At 36.1% G+C, this 17,036-nt stretch overlaps 3 protein-coding genes across 6 annotated transcripts in view; 1 reads left to right on the top strand and 2 right to left on the bottom strand.

The window, feature by feature from the left end:
- Window positions 1–311: 311 nt before the first annotated feature.
- LOC106174023 (ribosome assembly protein METTL17, mitochondrial) lies at window positions 312–11,271 on the bottom strand. Its single transcript, XM_087011686.1, has 15 exons — window positions 11,101–11,271; window positions 10,457–10,775; window positions 9,704–9,835; window positions 8,968–9,082; window positions 8,385–8,466; window positions 7,487–7,560; window positions 6,471–6,565; window positions 6,148–6,218; window positions 5,580–5,693; window positions 5,221–5,289; window positions 4,771–4,845; window positions 4,345–4,434; window positions 3,843–4,036; window positions 1,439–2,214; window positions 312–703 (listed from the first exon to the last, which is right to left on the bottom strand). The coding sequence occupies exons 1-14, from the start codon at window positions 11,233–11,235 to the stop codon at window positions 1,563–1,565; spliced, it is 2,217 nt and encodes a 738-aa protein (XP_086867812.1). The 5' UTR covers window positions 11,236–11,271; the 3' UTR covers window positions 312–703; window positions 1,439–1,562.
- Window positions 11,216–17,036, top strand: part of LOC106160904 (diphosphomevalonate decarboxylase) — a 17,315-nt gene continuing 11,494 nt past the window's right edge. Inside the window, exons 1-7 of the mRNA XM_087011692.1 lie at window positions 11,216–11,340; window positions 11,885–11,955; window positions 12,341–12,408; window positions 12,645–12,691; window positions 13,446–13,598; window positions 14,137–14,336; window positions 14,861–15,031. Of these exons, the coding sequence (XP_086867818.1) occupies window positions 11,289–11,340; window positions 11,885–11,955; window positions 12,341–12,408; window positions 12,645–12,691; window positions 13,446–13,598; window positions 14,137–14,336; window positions 14,861–15,031 (762 nt within the window). The 5' untranslated portion in view covers window positions 11,216–11,288. The remainder of the gene's footprint in view (window positions 11,341–11,884; window positions 11,956–12,340; window positions 12,409–12,644; window positions 12,692–13,445; window positions 13,599–14,136; window positions 14,337–14,860; window positions 15,032–17,036) is intronic.
- LOC106160903 (uncharacterized) overlaps window positions 16,066–17,036 on the bottom strand; it is an 8,419-nt gene continuing 7,448 nt past the window's right edge. For 3 of the 4 annotated variants that reach the window (XM_087011690.1, XM_087011688.1, XM_087011691.1), the window contains exon 5: window positions 16,066–16,779. In XM_087011690.1, the coding sequence (XP_086867816.1) occupies window positions 16,520–16,779 (260 nt within the window). In that variant the 3' untranslated portion in view covers window positions 16,066–16,519. The remainder of the gene's footprint in view (window positions 16,780–17,036) is intronic. The other variant, XM_087011689.1, reaches the window with a different exon arrangement.

The following is a 17,036-nucleotide window of genomic DNA, read 5'->3' as shown; positions in this document are numbered from 1 at the left end:
AAGTAAAATGCTACACAGAAATGGATTTTAATGATTCCAAAATTATGTAACTGAAAAATTGATAATTTTTTCCTGGTCGAAATGATCGAGTCATTACCGTAAGTTTTCTGTGCCGGACAACAATCTTTTGTTAATTCAACAATTAATCCAGCCTCTCTGTTCAAATGTGAGAACATAAAAAGTGCCAAAGAAAATAAACTTTCTAAATCTTCATAACTTCATTTGCACAAATATGTGACTGTATAAATGGTGAAGTTGTTATACGGTGATTGGCTAATTGGACATTAACCCAAACCACATAGGCAAAGAAATGATGATGAATATTTTATTTACAAGTTTCTTACAGCTAATATCATACAAAAATTTGCAGAAATGTAGTTGTTCCCCTCTCTTTTCTATCCTTTTATTCATTTTATTCTAATATTTGTCTTTTTGTGTATACATGATTTATGCCTAATTTCAATGTTTCTACAAGGTTTTTAATAAATGAAAAAAAAATCAAAAATCGATAAATGAAATTTGCTGTATCTGAGAAAAAAATTAAACCTTGTTTAAATACCTTATTTAAAGCTTAACAATTGAAGCTTTTAAATACCCGTCTTTTGTCAGTAAATGTTTCAAATGATATTAAGATTGATCCAACAAGAGAACAAATGCCTCACACCAAATGAAACCAAGTTTTAAAAACCAAGAAGTGGACCAGGCCCCCGTTTCACAAAAAAACTTAAGTCGGTTTCCCTGACTTAGGGCTTGGTTACCAACGTAATTAAGTCGTTACGTCACTAAGTCCCGTTTCACAAAGAATCTAAAAGGTCGCTTACGTCGTTTTTTTCTTAGCTGTAAGTCGACGATGTCAAGCCTCCTCGGGAGGAGACTTAAGTCGGCAAGCTCAACTAAAACTCGGTAAATGAGAGCATAAACAACAAAAATTTGGAAAGAACATACCTCCTTCAAGATATTTATTTATAATATCCTTGAACAGCACTGACATTTATGGAATATTAAAATAAAAAATAAAATTCCACTTTACCCAGCCGATCGCGTTTGTTTATGTTTTTGACCGCTAGACGTCCCTCAGTAGTGTTCCACGACAAGCTAATGTTTAACTGTTACTTTGAAGTTGTATTGAAGTTAAACTTATCAATAAAGTTCAAAAACAAACTTTGTTTGTGTTTTGGCTGACTTTTATTGTTGATAAACGATCGTTCTCGGCCGAAAGAGGAAATGAAACGTCATGTCTTGTGAAACTTTTGCAATTTTACACCTCCTTTTCTTGAAGAGTTTCTCGTGCGCGTCGACTACGGTAAGCACGCCAAGCTAAGACGTTAGATTCTTTGTGAAACACTCCAAGTCGACTTCAGCTAAGTCGACCTAGCTAGGCCACCCAGCTCGAGTAAGACGTCTACGGATTTAAGATTCTTTGTGAAACGGGGGCCAGGTTTTAAAACCAGTTTTCTTCCAGGTGTCCACTTTATTGAACATTTCCTGTGAACTTTATAAGAATGTCAGAACAATAAAACTTTCCCATTGGCCAAACTTTTTTTCACAATTGCTGTCTGCCATCATTTGTCCTTGTTAAAGAATACTGTGCCATACAGGGTTCTCTTTTGTTTTAAATTTTCCTCAGAATCAGCATCAGTGCTTTCTTTGGTTTCTGTCATCTCATCAGTAAAATCTCCCACGTCAAGTAATATAATTGCTTGACCAAGATCATCTCTTTGAGTAAGTTCGTCTTGATTGTTGTCATGCATTCCTTCTTCCTCTTCTTCTGATCTGTAATTTTCGTATTCTTCCCATTGTTCAAATATCTCCATCTGATCCTCATGGCTTTGATCTATAGCATTTCCTCTGGCTTCATACGTGCTCCTTTCTTCCCACAGTTCACTTGAGGGTTCCACGTCAAAACGGGGATCATCAAGCTCGCCCATCTGTTCTTCCTCTTCCTCTTGGTAATGCATATCACCATCTCTGCCTTCTTCCTCCTCATCAAAGTTGGTATCTGCATTTCCCAAGCTTGTCATTGATTGCAGTGCCATCTCCAGTTTTGGTTGTTGTTCAGACTTCTCTGCGTCTGCTTTAAGTTTGGCTTCTTTCCTCTTCCTGATCTTCTCTTTGATGGCATCGGCCTTGGTGAATGACTTTTCCACATCCTCCAGGCCCTGGAAGGGCAGCATGTCGCCCCACCTGCTTCTCTTTACAGTTTTGTAGACTTCCCTTTGAAAATAAAAAAGTTCAAAGTCAGTTTTCCCCTGAACTTACACACTTCTAAATTTTTTTACATCAGGTCAGCTTATCAAAAAGTTTCCAGTGTACACGATATGTTAAAATTATTACCCTAAAGTTATATGATGAACCCAGGGCCCCATGTTAACTATCAGAACCTGGTAGTCCTGTAGGGGTTCCAGCTATCAAGGTGTACCAGCCCGTATTGTTAACTCAGTTGCCCAATTTTTATTACAAATAAGCCTGTATATAACAGGGTTTGACATATGTGCATTTTTAGGCATTTGCCCTGGTTGGTAAATAGGTGTGAAAATCTACTTTCCCCACTCCAAAATATTTTATAACTGGGGGTGGGGGACACAAAGTTATCAACTTGTAGGGGAAGGGCTTTGTATTTAATTACATAGCATGTGTGTGTTAACATTAATGGGGAGTGTAGTCCTCTCTCTGAGTGATTTGATTTAAAGGGATAATAACTCTTCGTTTTGGCCAAAAAATTAATTTTCCTGGAGTAAACAACAATTTTCCCCATACTTACCAATGGTTTATGAATCCATTTTTAAATTCAAATTTAGTCCCTGTTTTTTTTCTAAAAAGTTTGGTTTTTTGTTAAAATCTCTTAAGAGATTATAACAGAGTACAGCCATCAATGGAGGTCACGTGATCTGAAGACAAGCTCAGATATCAGAATAATAGCTATAACTGCCGTTTTTGTGGTAAAACAGAATATATTATGTTTCTACGAGTTATTCACAATGTTTTTATTGTGAAATATAGATATCATACGAAGAGTTATTATCTCTTTAAGTATTAAATGCCAAAGAAAATGGGAAAATATTGATCGCATATTACAACTTAATTGACAAGCAACAAGCTGATGATATACCTCTTAGAATTTCAATTGTAAGGTTAACAACATGAATTGTCAATCTCTACTTTCTACCCGTTTATGCAATACTGTAACTGTACAACCTTTTTTTTACCGAGAAAAAGAGAGTCCAAGTATGTAAATGTGTGTGTGTGTGTGTGTGTGTGATTCATAAGTCAAAAACTGTAAGATTGTATATTTATTTGCTACTGAAAAAAAAAAAATTAAATGCCATGTGTCTGTGAAACTTCCAATTAGGCTATACCTGCACATGTAAGATAGGGCTATGCATTGTCACTCACCAAACCCAAATTTAACTTAGAAGAATACAAAATACTTTGTCAAATATGAAGTTAATTTTACTGCCGATCTTTGTACACAAAGAAACAGAAAATGAGCAACATGATAATGACCTAATCTTATCGTGACATTGTTTGCTTTCCCCATACTTGTAATTTGCAATTATGAAGATGGATTATCTACGCTAATGCATGTCGGGCCCTGGATGTACCCAATGTTGTCTTTAAACAGCTCTCCCTTTCCTAAGCTGGCTTTCAAAAAGTACTTATAACATATTGACTAACTTATTGCTGTGAAGTAACAGTTATTTTAAAAAAAAAAAGCCTTCGGACAGTTAATGTTAACTTCTACAGAGAAGGAAGAACCTGGTATTTACGATATGACTGATTGATATACGTAAGGTCAATATTATTTTTATAATATATCAAGCAGTATTGGTAATGGCACTTACCTTCCATGTGTTCTTGCAGTGAAAACCACATTTCTGCTCTTGCCATCAGCACAGCACAGGTGACACTTGATGTGTTTCGTGCCTATCTGTGGGATGTAAACCACCCTTGGCCATGGGGCGGCATCTTCAGGTTTCTTTTCTTTCTTGAATATGAGGTAAGTGAATCTGTCCCTCAGCATGTCATCCTCGCTTTTCTGAAAAATTTGGAAAAAAAAATTGCATGAGCTGTTTTCAGTATTTAAACATGGACTGTGTTAGTAACATTGCCAATAGCGAAAGTTATATCAGCAGTGAATTTAAAATGTGAAAATGCCAAGTAAAATGTAATTGTTTTTTAGATGAAGTTTGAAATGAAAATCATAAATGCAGAAAGTACAGGACTCCTTGAACAATTTTTTTTTTTTTTTGCGTGTACAAAGAACAACAGTTTCTTTGAAGCAGCAGATGAATTTTAATGACAACTGAAAAACAGCACACTTTAAAAGGACATATGTTGACCCACCATATACAACATCATTGGCTTGAAAGGTGTCTCAAAAACGCACTTTGTTGTTTCTCGAAAAGTTCTTGGGCAGACTTGTGTATGAGGACACTGAAGATAAGTATACATATCACTAACTAAAGATGGTAAAGATAAACCCTGAAGCCAAACAAATTCAAATTAATAGTAAAATTGGCCACTGGTTCATTTTTGACCACTGCAAGCCTGGGATGTGGAAACCTTTTGATAAACAAATGACAATATTTTCTTCTAGTTATAACTGTGACTTCGGCCAACACATTTAAAATCAATATCATCAAATGTAAAATCGATAGTTACATAATATAATCCATGTTTTAAACTGAAATAATGTTATTTGACATGCTTTAGAAACTATAATATAACCGAAATTCAAAAGTTTCATTACACAGATTTCACGGTACTCACAGGAGCAAAGAGATGACCAGCATATAGCTCAGTAATACTATCGTCTTCTTCTACCTGTTCTGCTGTGTTTATCAACTAAGAAAAAATTACATTAAGTTAAAATAATACAATCAAAATAGATAACATTATCTTTATCATAATTTGAAAAATCACGTTAGTATTACATCACATAACATACCTTTTTGTGATTAATATATCAGACAACACTGTTTTTACTTTTTCGTTACAGTTCACAGGACTTCAACTCCACTTTATTACACTGCTACATGAAGGAACTTGTTTCTAAGAGAGTAAGTGGTAATTACTTCTTTAAAAAAACTCCAACTTGAAGAATATTTAAAAATGCAATATTATTTTTCAAATTTAACTAAAACCTGAAATCCTCTCTCCCTCTCCTAATCCCCCCCCCCCCTCTCTCTCTCTCTCTCTCTCTCTCTCTCTCTCACTTACTTTAAGGATGTGGTCCCTAGCCTCCATCATAACAGTGTGAGCAGTCTTCGAGGCCAACTCCATGAGGACCTACAAAATTCACATAAGTCACTCAGATATGAGCCTAGGTTTAAAAAAATTAAAAACCTCTAAACATTTATCATTTAATTGCAGATCTTGACGAATCTCCAGAACCATCAGAACTGAATTATAAAATGCTAAATTCCATGTTTCTGCAGAAAAAGCTCATGTCTGGTCACTACAAAAAGTTTGATCCGACTGCTTTTGATCTAAATACTCGAATGGCAAAATACATGTTCAGAGAATGTTACACTTTTTTAAAAACTTTCCTGGTTCTTCTAAACATTTATGGTCCTTACCATATATCCTCCAGGTTTCGTCCTTTTCCACATCTGTTCACAGATTTCCAGTCTCTCACTTTTAGAGGATAACTCAAATAGAGAAAAGGCGCTCACTACCAGGTCATTTTGATACTAAAATGAAAAATTAAAAAATGTATTAAAAAACAATTTACAACAAATAAATAAATTAAAAAAAAGTAATAATAAATAAAATAAAATTACTGAATTTTGAAGCCCCAAAATATTATGTGAAATGAAAAATTTTATTTTCCTTTAATCCCTGCTTTCACGAATTGTTTTCAATTATTTTTAAGTTGACTTTCATTTTTTAATTCTAAAGTTAATTACACTGAATCCAATTTGAACCTGGACAAAATATGTCTTAAAAAGTTGATTTCGATACTTGTTTCATCTCCTTGATACTAAACAACTTTCCAACAAACCAAAAGTCCGCAAAAGGGGAACTACATGTTTTCATTAGATTACTAGAAACCAGGAATCAATGTATCTTCACTCTTGCGCTACAGTCAAAACTGGCAGGCAACAGCAATACTTTTTCATTAATAAAATAATTGCGGTACTGTACCCGTAGTGTTTCTGGCATGTTGTATCTGAAGTAAACGTTCTTGAAGTGTGGTTTGCCATCTGGGTCGCCACCTACAGTGTTGAAATATACATTTTGCAAAATATGACTGGTATGGAAGAAAGTTTCATATTACTCGCGCTCGCACGCAAACTTATGCATAAAACACCAGTCATTCCTAAGAAAAACTGTATGATTTATCACATGATTGAGAAGATCTATAAAATCTACATAATATTTAAGACAAAGGTGTCATTCCACAGCAATCTTAAGGCCAGGTTGAACCAGAGCAGTATATTTATGTTACACCAGTTGGGTAATCTTACCATGAAGCAGTAGCTTAGCTAGATCGTGCATTTCTACAGAGTTGTCCACGAGAAAATGCTCCCAGATCGAATTCTTAAACACCGTATTTGCAGCCCTGAAAAATAATGTTTTTAAAATAGCTGATTAGGTGGTTACATGGTTGTTGTGCACAAATCTTCACAGAAGGGCAATGTGGATAGCTAGTACCCTCTACCAGGGCGACTGATAGATTTTTACGGATATTCACAGATATGTCTCTAGCTAGATTGTCATTTTAACTCTAAGTCATGACTTAGAGTTAAAATGACTCTAGCTAGATAGATTGTCATTTTAACTCTAAAAATTTTTATTTTTATGACTCTAGCTAGATAGATTGTCATTTTAACTCTAAGTCATGACTTAGAGTTAAAATGACAATCTATCTAGCTAGAGACATATCTGTGAATATCCGTAAAAATCTATCAGTTGCCCTGGTAGAGGGTAGATAGCTAGTGAGTAGCCACTTATGGAAATTTTTGAGAATATCTAGTGAATGCATTTCTCTCCATGGTCCTTGGTAGAGGGTAGAAGATCATTGCATCTGCATTGCATCTTAAGGAGGCTCTCTCATATTAGGTCCAGTACTTTTTTTATGACAGCGGCTAATTATCAAAATATAATACGCAATAAAATACGTAATTCATCATTTAATAAAAGCTTTGTTGTTATTTTGATTGAAAAAGTAACAAATATGTCAACAAAACGTTGTGTGCATTTTATGATGCATTTTATTTTATGATACTCACGACTTTGTTCACAAACTGTCATGATATTCAGGACACTACCTCTCAAAAACGAGCTGGATTACGCCCATTTTTATTCATATCTTTTTAGTTTTCATATCTAGATTGTCTTACAATGCTTTATCAAAACTGCTGTGGCAGAAATTGTGTTTCTGAAATATGAGGTAGCCTCTGTGAGTCCAGTACTAGCTTTATCTTTTTCTCTTCCCGTTTCTAGTAAGGTGAGTGTGTTTCTGTGTCATTGGACAACTCACCACATTACAGATCCTGTTCCTGACCCAAAGTCAAACAGTGTTCCTGGTTTAAACTCTGGATCCCTTGCCTTGATCTGAAATAAGACAACACAGTGACCATTAATGATAATTTCATTCCGTGGACACTGCATGAGGCACACCCCAATAACCATCTTATTATTATTATTATTATTTTTTTTTTTGATGTTAAAATAATAAAAAGATGTTAAAATTGAACATTTTTATCAACATAAAACAATAAATAGGCCATAGGTGTCACCCATCAATAATGACATAAGTATGTAGCTATCTTTTATCATTTTTATTAATAGTAAATAAATCCCTTGTGAAGCAATGGGAAAAAACTTTCATTTACTTGTGTGATACAAGCCACATAATCAGAGCACTGGTCCAGGTCAAGAACAATGTTGAATAGATATACAGGGATATTATCTGACAGTCTTCCAAATTATCTTTGTTGATCCATCTTCCATTTTTGACCGTCTTCCGACAGAAAACATTAGATGGCTGACAACGTAAACTTGAAAATCTGACCGTCTTCCAGAAGACCCAGAAGACGGCCTAAATCCGCCCCTGATATATATCATATTCATTACATAATGGATTGCGATTTACTCCCCAATTATAGAAGAAGGTTGGTACCTGACTATTTTATAAACAGACCTAACACTTATAAGTTTTACAATCTTTTTGCTTCAAAGAATATCAATATATTGAAAAACCTGTGTATATTCATAAAAATAATCAATGAGAGCCTCAGTTTACCCCCTGGGTTAATTAATACTGTTATATGTTCTCAATGTGAAGACAAGAGAAATAAATGAAATGAAATGAAAATGGATTCAAAATTTCAATACAGAATATTTTATGAGATAAAATAGATTAAATCTGTACATACTTCATGGAAAACCCTGACCAAATCTGCATACTCCCTGTCCAGCCTTGCAACCATATATACCATACTTTGGTGTTGGTTATATCTGGAAACCACAACAAAATAGAGCATCTTGACAATTAAATTGTGTTATATATACATAATATAGAATCAGAGATGAAAGCGGACTTTTTTTTGAAAAAGTTGGAAAATGCGAGCACCATGGTGAGGTCACAAAAACAAGTATCTAAAGGTACACTCCATGGGTTTGAAAATCCCCAAATCTTTGATTTTTTTTTTCATCCACAGCTTCTTATAAAACCTTACATACACATAGAAATGATTTATCCCCTTATATTCTTTTTGGGGTGTACCTGATGTTGATATTTCCATTGGAGCTAATAGGAAAATGATCGCTGTTATATTGACTGGCCAGGCATTTTATGCTAAAATCAGCTTTTCTAAATTTTATCAAAGGTCAAATCCAAGTGCAGAGAGGGACAGATAAATGACTAGGAGTCCGAGAAAATTGCTTATTTTCAAAGGAAAATCCATTTTGGCATATTAATCTCATGGTGTACATGTGTACCTTTCACAAACTACTTACTTCATTGGCCTCCAATTGTTCCCTCTTAAGTGAATCTTTGCTTGGACTTCTTTGAAAATTCCCTCTTTCACACTTTTCAGTTTGCCAGGCTTTAGCTCAGAAAAAACAATATTACCTAGAAAAGAAAATAAGATGTCAAAGCTAATGATGAGAACAAATCGAGAAGAAGCACGGTCTACCTCTTTAAAAACTTCCTCTAAATAAGGGTATCCATGAAACATCTCATACACAAATCCAGCAGCCCTCTTCATCAGTCTCATAGAGAAAGGTGGGAATCTCCCCAATTAATCTCTATCCCTGATAGACAGCTATTAAGACTCTCCTTTGGACCATATTCACATAAAGGCCTACGTTAATTGTATACGTTTGTGTTTGAATACACACTGAACATTTCTACTACTACCAGGTACTTGAATAGATAGACAAAGATATCTTCAATCAGTCTTACTAAGTATCAAATTCTACTTCATGCAGTTATATCAAAATCATTTCGTTCTGCACAACATTATTACACAGCAGGCCCGTAGCCAGGGGGGGTTCGGGGGGTTCGAAAGAACCGCTCTTTTTGCTGGGAAAAGGTCCACTTTGGGTAAAATTTGATCTAGGTACATGAAGTTTTTATAGAAAAAGGTCCACTTTTCTAGAAAAAGAAACCCCCTTTTGAAATTGCTGGCTACGGGCCTGCACAGTCATGAATTAAAAATGCCAAAATGCAAAACAAGTAAAGACAACCTACGTTCACTGATAATCTTGTTTTCCATTTCCTCGGCTCTGGCAAGCAGTTCATTCTCTTCCAATGGCTTCATCCTGCCAAATAAGGATCTCTGAAGCTTGGCAGCCTCCAGTTCGAGAATTTTCCTTGAGACATCTAAAAAAGGATAAGAAAACAATTGGTTTGTATACTATATACGTATGTAACAATCTTGGCAGAATGCAGGCCTATCTAAGATAAGATTATATTTGCAGCTTTAGCCAATTACTAATATCTTCACAAAATTAATAACAAAACTGCTTTAAAATCATAATCCATATCTAGTATCCTCTTAAAATTATCTAAACATTGCCTTAAAATAACTGTTCCAGGTAGGCTTAGAGTGTTTTCTAAGTCTCTCTATTTAATTTATTTACTAAACTTATATTGATTGAGGGTAAAAACACGATTAATATTAAATTTATCTTTCCAATGGTCCTCCATAATATGGTCAGAATTGTATTTTTTTTTTTCACCTGTACTTTGATTTGTTTTAACAGACTCTGGAATACTGTCAGCCAGGATTGAAAATTATTTGACAGTATACATCCCTGGGGTAGTGCTAGCAATTTTTTTCGCTTAGCCAAATCATCACTTTTTTGTCAATTTGTTATGAAAATGGTTTTAACTTGACTAAAATTTGTCAAATCCTTTTTGTTTAGCCAATTTAAGTCAGTTTTAGCATTTGGCTAAATTGGCGAGTGCTAGCGCTACCCCAGCATCCATAGTAGGCCTTACCATACTTATCCATGACCGCTTCAACTGCATCCTGCAACTCAAAGGGCAACTCCGCTCTTGACACTGTCACTTTACCAGGATGCTTCTTGTACTTGTATTTCAGTTGCTGCACATTGATCTCATCCATCATTGCTGAGTCGAGTTCTACATTCACCCTGGCAAAGTTTTCTTGGGATGATGGTGAATCTATATCTCTGAGAGGCTCGTTTTTCTTTTTCTTCCGTTTGTTCTCCTTTGCCTGTTTCCCAGGACCATTATCTTCCCATGATTCAGTTTTATCTGTGTAATATTTCTGGTTTACATATGCTGACAGCTTTATCTGATGGAAAAGACATGAAAATTACAGTATTAACATTTTACATACATGAAAGCTTGATTAAAAAAAAACTTTTGAACACGCCTTACAGTAAATAAACATGCCAATCAAGCAATGCATGCAAATACACCTATTGCCTCAGTTATCGACCTTACATGCAAAATTGTGGTAAATACTAGAAATAGTGAAACAGTACTTAGTAGTACTGCAAAAAGGCTTAACTTAAGCTCGGTCAGTATAATAAGGCGATATTTTGACTGCCTTACCACTAACTTCGAAAACAAACACTACAAAAACTGCATTAAAACTGAGCACCAGTCCCTCCTACCTGTCTGCGATGCAACAGTGGACTAATATGACGGACTGGTAAAACATTTTTCAAGAAAAACAAATTACGCGTGGTCCGCAAGGCAGCAGACATGTTTTTGAAATAGGCAATGATTGAACACCGATAGTACGCCATGTGTTTGTTTACGGCGGGCTATCACGCCACCTGCATCACACCATTTACAAAGCATGGACGCTGTCACCTGTACCGCACCGGTTAATATTGCAGTTATAAAGTATTGTAAGTATGGATGCTGTATCTAGTGTTTTAAGATTTTAACATTAGGTAAAATTACCACGTTAACCGCATAGAATTTGAGTAATTAACGTTGTCAGCATGAAGTTGATCATTGAATTGAAGCTTTCTTCAGAGAAATTTGCACTGGACCCCCCCCCCCCCCTTCACGCGCACGCACGCACGCACGTACTCTCACACACAGAGACACACACCAGACATGCATTCACTTCAGAAACCAGGGCAACCGCAGCTTGGTTCACTGAATAATGATAATGTTTAAAACACAGGGCGTTACCTTGAAAGTGATGAAGTACTGGATACAAGTACATGTATAGTACCCCCTCCCCCCCCCCCCCACACACACACACACAAACACACACACTAAACCTGGGAACTCAACAGAGATTGGCGCATTGTAATGACAAACTGGAATGATAATATTGAGTAAAACTTTTGAAATTCCACAGAGATGAAAGTATACATCAAAGGGAATAAATGTTTATATTATTTTTGTAATAGGGTAACATGCAAAGGTGTATTATTTCAGGGGGAAAGAGAGATGAGGCACTTATTTTACCTATCAATAGTTCTCTCAGTGCTACTCTTAGCCAGGAACAGGTAAGACATTGGACAGAGGTCTAAATCCCTTCTTTATCAAGCAGGCGGATGAATGAATGAGACTTAGTAAATAAATAAATAAATAGATAATTTAGTAAATTAATAAGCAAATGGATAAACCGTTGAATGACTAAATGAATGAATGAATGGATGAGTGAATGACAGCTGGACTAGAAGAACAGGAAATTAAACTGATAGATATAGTAGTAAATTCAAATATTAATGAACTATTTAGGTGTATAAAGAAATCAGTAAATAGATAAATTGAATAAAAAGATTGAGTATATATTATTATATTGATGAATAAGTAAATTTTAACCTTTTTTTCAAAGTCAAGTAATTGATTTTTATTGAGTGATCTTGTAGTGACCAATGTCTCTTACAGCTGTGTGCTAAGACAACTGTAGCGGTCAGTGGTCAGTTTACCAGGGACAGGATGTGGCTCAATGGCAAGTAAGTGACTCTATTACATGGTAAATTTGATTTAATTCAGTATATCATTTCCAAGCACCTGCATATTGGATTAAATGTAAGATATGAAATGCATGAGAATTGTGTTAAGATACATGTGGTGACCATGTGTACAAAAGTATCCTAAGGAAATCATAATGTCCAGTAAAATTGTTATTATGCACAAATTCCTTTGTTTGAAATATGTTTTTTATATTATAAATATTTTTTATTTATAGAGAAGAGTCCTTGGAAAATCCTAGATATCAAAATGTACTTAGAGAGAGTAAGTACCTGTTGATGGGAATAGAACATTTCTTTTTTCATTTGTTTCCTTACTGGAGTTTTACTTGTATATTTTAGTAGATAATTTTAAGTAAATTAAATTAAAATTCAATTTCAAATGAAATAATCCAAAGGTGTATACTTGACTAAAATTTAACTTCTTGAGTCAGGATCCATGTTTTAACAAATTGTTATCGAAAAGAGAACAAGTGCTTCATGAAGTGAATTTTTAAACTCTTTGAAATTCATAAAAATAATTAAGACGTTAGTAGTAATATGAGGTATTGTATACACACCCAGAATCTGTTTCGTGGCATTAATTAAGCCTTTTAAAGAACTTTGCCCATCCTTAACTTGGTATACAACTCTCAGACTCTCAGCTGACTTAGAGGGCATTCCCCTAAGATTTAGATCGATCTTACTATATCGACCTAACTCCCTGGGGGTTCACGCTAAATTGCAGTCAGCTGACCACTCATGGAAGTTAATTACCCCCTTACAGCTTGTAGTAGGCAGGATGGACATTTAAGCCGGATTATCTGACAGTAATCTAGTGAAACTCCCCACGAGGATAGATTGATCTAAAATCTATGGGAATGCGCCCTTCGTAATTATGATAAGGTCCCCATAGAGAGCCATTCTAATCCCTCAGTTGTTCCACTTTCCTGCATCCCATTTGTGGTATAGATTTGTAATTGATTTCATAACTATGCAGTTCAGTTGGTTAATCAGTTTGGATAATATGTTCATTTCAGTAAGAAGGAGGGCTAGGAAAAGAAAAATAGCAGGAGAAGGAAAAGGAACAAGTTTGTCTGATGCCCTCAGCTGGCATGTTCATATTTGCTCTGTGAATAACTTCCCCACTGCTGCTGGTGTGGCCTCATCTGCTGCTGGCTTTTCTTGTCTAGGTTAGTGCACATGTACTTCAACGTCAGGCTGCATTCACTAAAGTGCATTATCAGATTCTCGGATCAAATATGGCTGACCCACTCGAATGCTTGTTGCGTATTCCCCGTGGGGAATCTATTCATTGTCTGTAAACGAATTAGGCATCAAGCTATAAACTGGGTCACCATATTTGATCCACGGATCTGTTAGTCTGCTGTTGAGAATGCAGCCTCGGATAAAATGCAACATTTTTTATCAGATGTTAACGCAAATCTTCTTTTTGACACCCCTGTTTACAACCATGAATTGCAGTTATGGTAACAATCAATTGTATGGGGAACGGAAAAGTTTGTGAGTGATATGAGCACTTCAACTGAATAACTGTCATCTACATGTGTACATGTAACTGTGCTTCTATGCCAGCTTCAGATTAATTGTAGGTAAAAAAGAAGGCTTGCATGTGGATGTGTTCCTAAGACTCTACTAAAATCCAAGATACTTTTACAATGGCTAGTGGCAATACGTGTTTTCTTTTGATGCCAGTGATTTTATTTCCAGTTTACTCTCTGGCAAAGCTGTTCAAAATAGAAGGTGATATCAGCGAGATCGCCAGGCAGGGTTCGGGCAGTGCTTGTCGTAGTTTATATGGAGGGTTTGTCAGCTGGAACATGGGAGAGAAAGACAACGGCACAGATTCAGTAGCGGAGCAGCTGGTCACAGAAAACCACTGGCCTGAGCTACGGATATTGATACTTGTGGTAAATGTTTCTTTTGTACAATTATGCCATTTATGAGTATTATTTCCATATTGAGCTTGGCAGTTTCTATAGCTACCCTGTAATTTTGTAAGCATATACATATGCCTGATGAAAAACATACCAAAATACTTGAAATTTTAACTATTTTGTAAAAATTTTTTTTTAATGTGCAAAAGTGTATCACTCTAGCTATTTATTTCTGGTTTCCTGCTCTGGAAATCAAGCTTTTATATGAAGTGCGTAACCTCTTGCTGCTGAACCGAAAATTTGGTATCCATGTTTGCAAAATAGAGGGCAAGGCACACTAGGAGTTTCCATTCCTAAACTTAAGTCGATTCACAGAGCAAGGGGATTGTTTTTCGTCTTCTGTGCTCCCTCAACTGCTCCTCTTCACACACACATGCACACAAACTTGCCTTTTATTAAAATCTACTTTAAATTTGACATTAAACTACATGTATTTTTAACATCTTCCAGGTCAGTGACCAGAAGAAACAACTACATGTATTTTTTACATCTTCCAGGTCAGTGACCAGAAGAAACACATAGGCAGCTCAGCAGGAATGGGAGTGAGTGTGAAGACAAGTGAACTGCTGAGGTACCGGGCAGAGCACATTGTACCCAGCAGAATGAGGGAGATTGAGACTGCCATACAGAACAAAGATTTCCAGACATTTGCCAAAATCACCATGCAGGTAGGATGAACTAGGGGTGCATTCCCAGAGATTTAGGTTGATCCAGAAATTTAGATTTAGATCGACCTAACTCCGTGGGGGTTCACGCTAAATTGCAGTCAGCCGAGCATGCACCATAGTTAATTACCCCCCTTAAAGCTTTTAGTAGGCGGGACAGACGCTCAAGCCGGCCAAGCTGACAGTAATCTAGTGAGACTCCCCACAGGGATAGATCGATCTAAAAATCTATGGGAATGGGGTCTAAGAGACATCCTGAGTTTTTAGAGCCCATTCAGAATAGGGGGCTAACTAGTCCGAGGGTCAAATATGGCCGACCCACTTGAATACTTCTCCACAGAATATCTATTCAGTGTCTATTAACGGATTAGACAGCAAGCTTTGTAGTGGGTCTCTGTATTTGACCCACGAACAAGTTAGTCCCCTATTCTGAATGGAGTCTTAGGGCATATTCCCAGACATTTAGATCGATCTATCTCCGTGGTGAGTCTCACTAGATTACTGTCAGATAATCTGGCTTAAATGTCCGTCCCGCCTACTACAAACTGTAAGGGGGTAATTAACTTTCGTGCCCACTCGGCTGACAGCTACTTAGCGATAACCCCCAGGGAGTTAGGTCGATCTAGTTTGGATCGATCTAATCTCTGGGAATGGGGTCTTAGAGATTACTAAAAGCTCTCCTCTATTATCATCATGCCTCTGCTTGCCCCAGTGCTGAGATGAGTTTCCAGTAATCTTTGAAACTCGGGATGGGTGTAGAATATCAGAATGAATTCAAATCCTCTGACCTCTCATTCAACTGTGACAATTGTAAACAAACATGCCCTGAAGTGACAAATAATAGTGCCTACCGGAATAACTGTGCCCCCTGGAAAACTTTCCGAAATTAATAATAATGTCTAGCGGATTAATTGTGCCCCCCAGAAAATTTTATCAATTTTAATAATTTCAATGAATAATTGTAATAACAATTTTAAATTATATTCCAATCTGGAAAAAAATAAGTTTTGACTATTAAACATAACAAAAACACAATATCTAGACAAATACATATATTTTTGTTCAACGGCCATTACGGCCAATACACTCCAGTCCAGCTCAGCACCAAGAAAGGCCTTATGCCCAGTGCCTAAAGGAGAAAAATCTCCCAATTTGTTCTTCAAAAAGGACGATAAATCTATTAGTAATAACGTCAAAACTTCTTGATGTTGTTTTCTCGATATGACTTGGAAAACTTAATGTTATCTAAAGGATCAGAGAGGCAATACCGCCTCAGGATATTGTACCACCAGCTGGAGTAAGCAGATTTGTATGGAAAACCACAAAAAAAGGGGACACCACCACCAGTCTTGTGCTTTACAAGCTCTATAAAATGCAAAGATTACCTAATTATCTGTTATGTATACACCATGCATGACCTCCTGAGTATGACTGGGATAGACCTACAGATCCATTTAGCACATGTTTGTTTATGAAAATATATTTTACCATTCAAATATCACTAAAAATATAATATATACGTCTCCCGCGAAATTCCATTGTGGGGGGCACAAGTTTTCTGCTGACATCCTCGACTAGAATTTCATAATCAAATTCTTGCGCCGTGTAAGATCTTCCAGTGGCATCTTTATCAAAGTACCTCACTGCGAGTTCATTTCCCTCTCTCACCACAACAGCAGGGACGGTCACTGCACCATACTTTACCAGTACATAATCATTCACAGTAAGGGGCAAGGAACTTGGCAGTTCTTCTGGTGAAAACAAAAAGAAAAAAATTAAACAAATTGTAAACATCTGTCCAATAATATATTCCCAGCATTTTCTTTTTCCATTTAAAGCCATAACATCCAGGATTTAATGCATATATTTCCTGTGTAAGATTTTATGTGAAGAATAAAATGTCCGTTCAACCATTAAAATACTTCGCATGTGTCAAAACGGGTTTTACCTAACCTCTCAAAGTATGAAATACACCTACTTCGAGGATATTCTAAAGCCAAGCTCAAGC

This window comes from Lingula anatina, chromosome 4, assembly GCF_051362555.1.
Source record: "Lingula anatina isolate TDL-2025a chromosome 4, LinAna3.0, whole genome shotgun sequence".
NCBI classification, from domain to species: domain Eukaryota; kingdom Metazoa; phylum Brachiopoda; class Lingulata; order Lingulida; family Lingulidae; genus Lingula; species Lingula anatina.
Note: the sequence above shows the minus strand (reverse complement) of the source record. Positions and strands in the feature narration are given on the sequence as shown.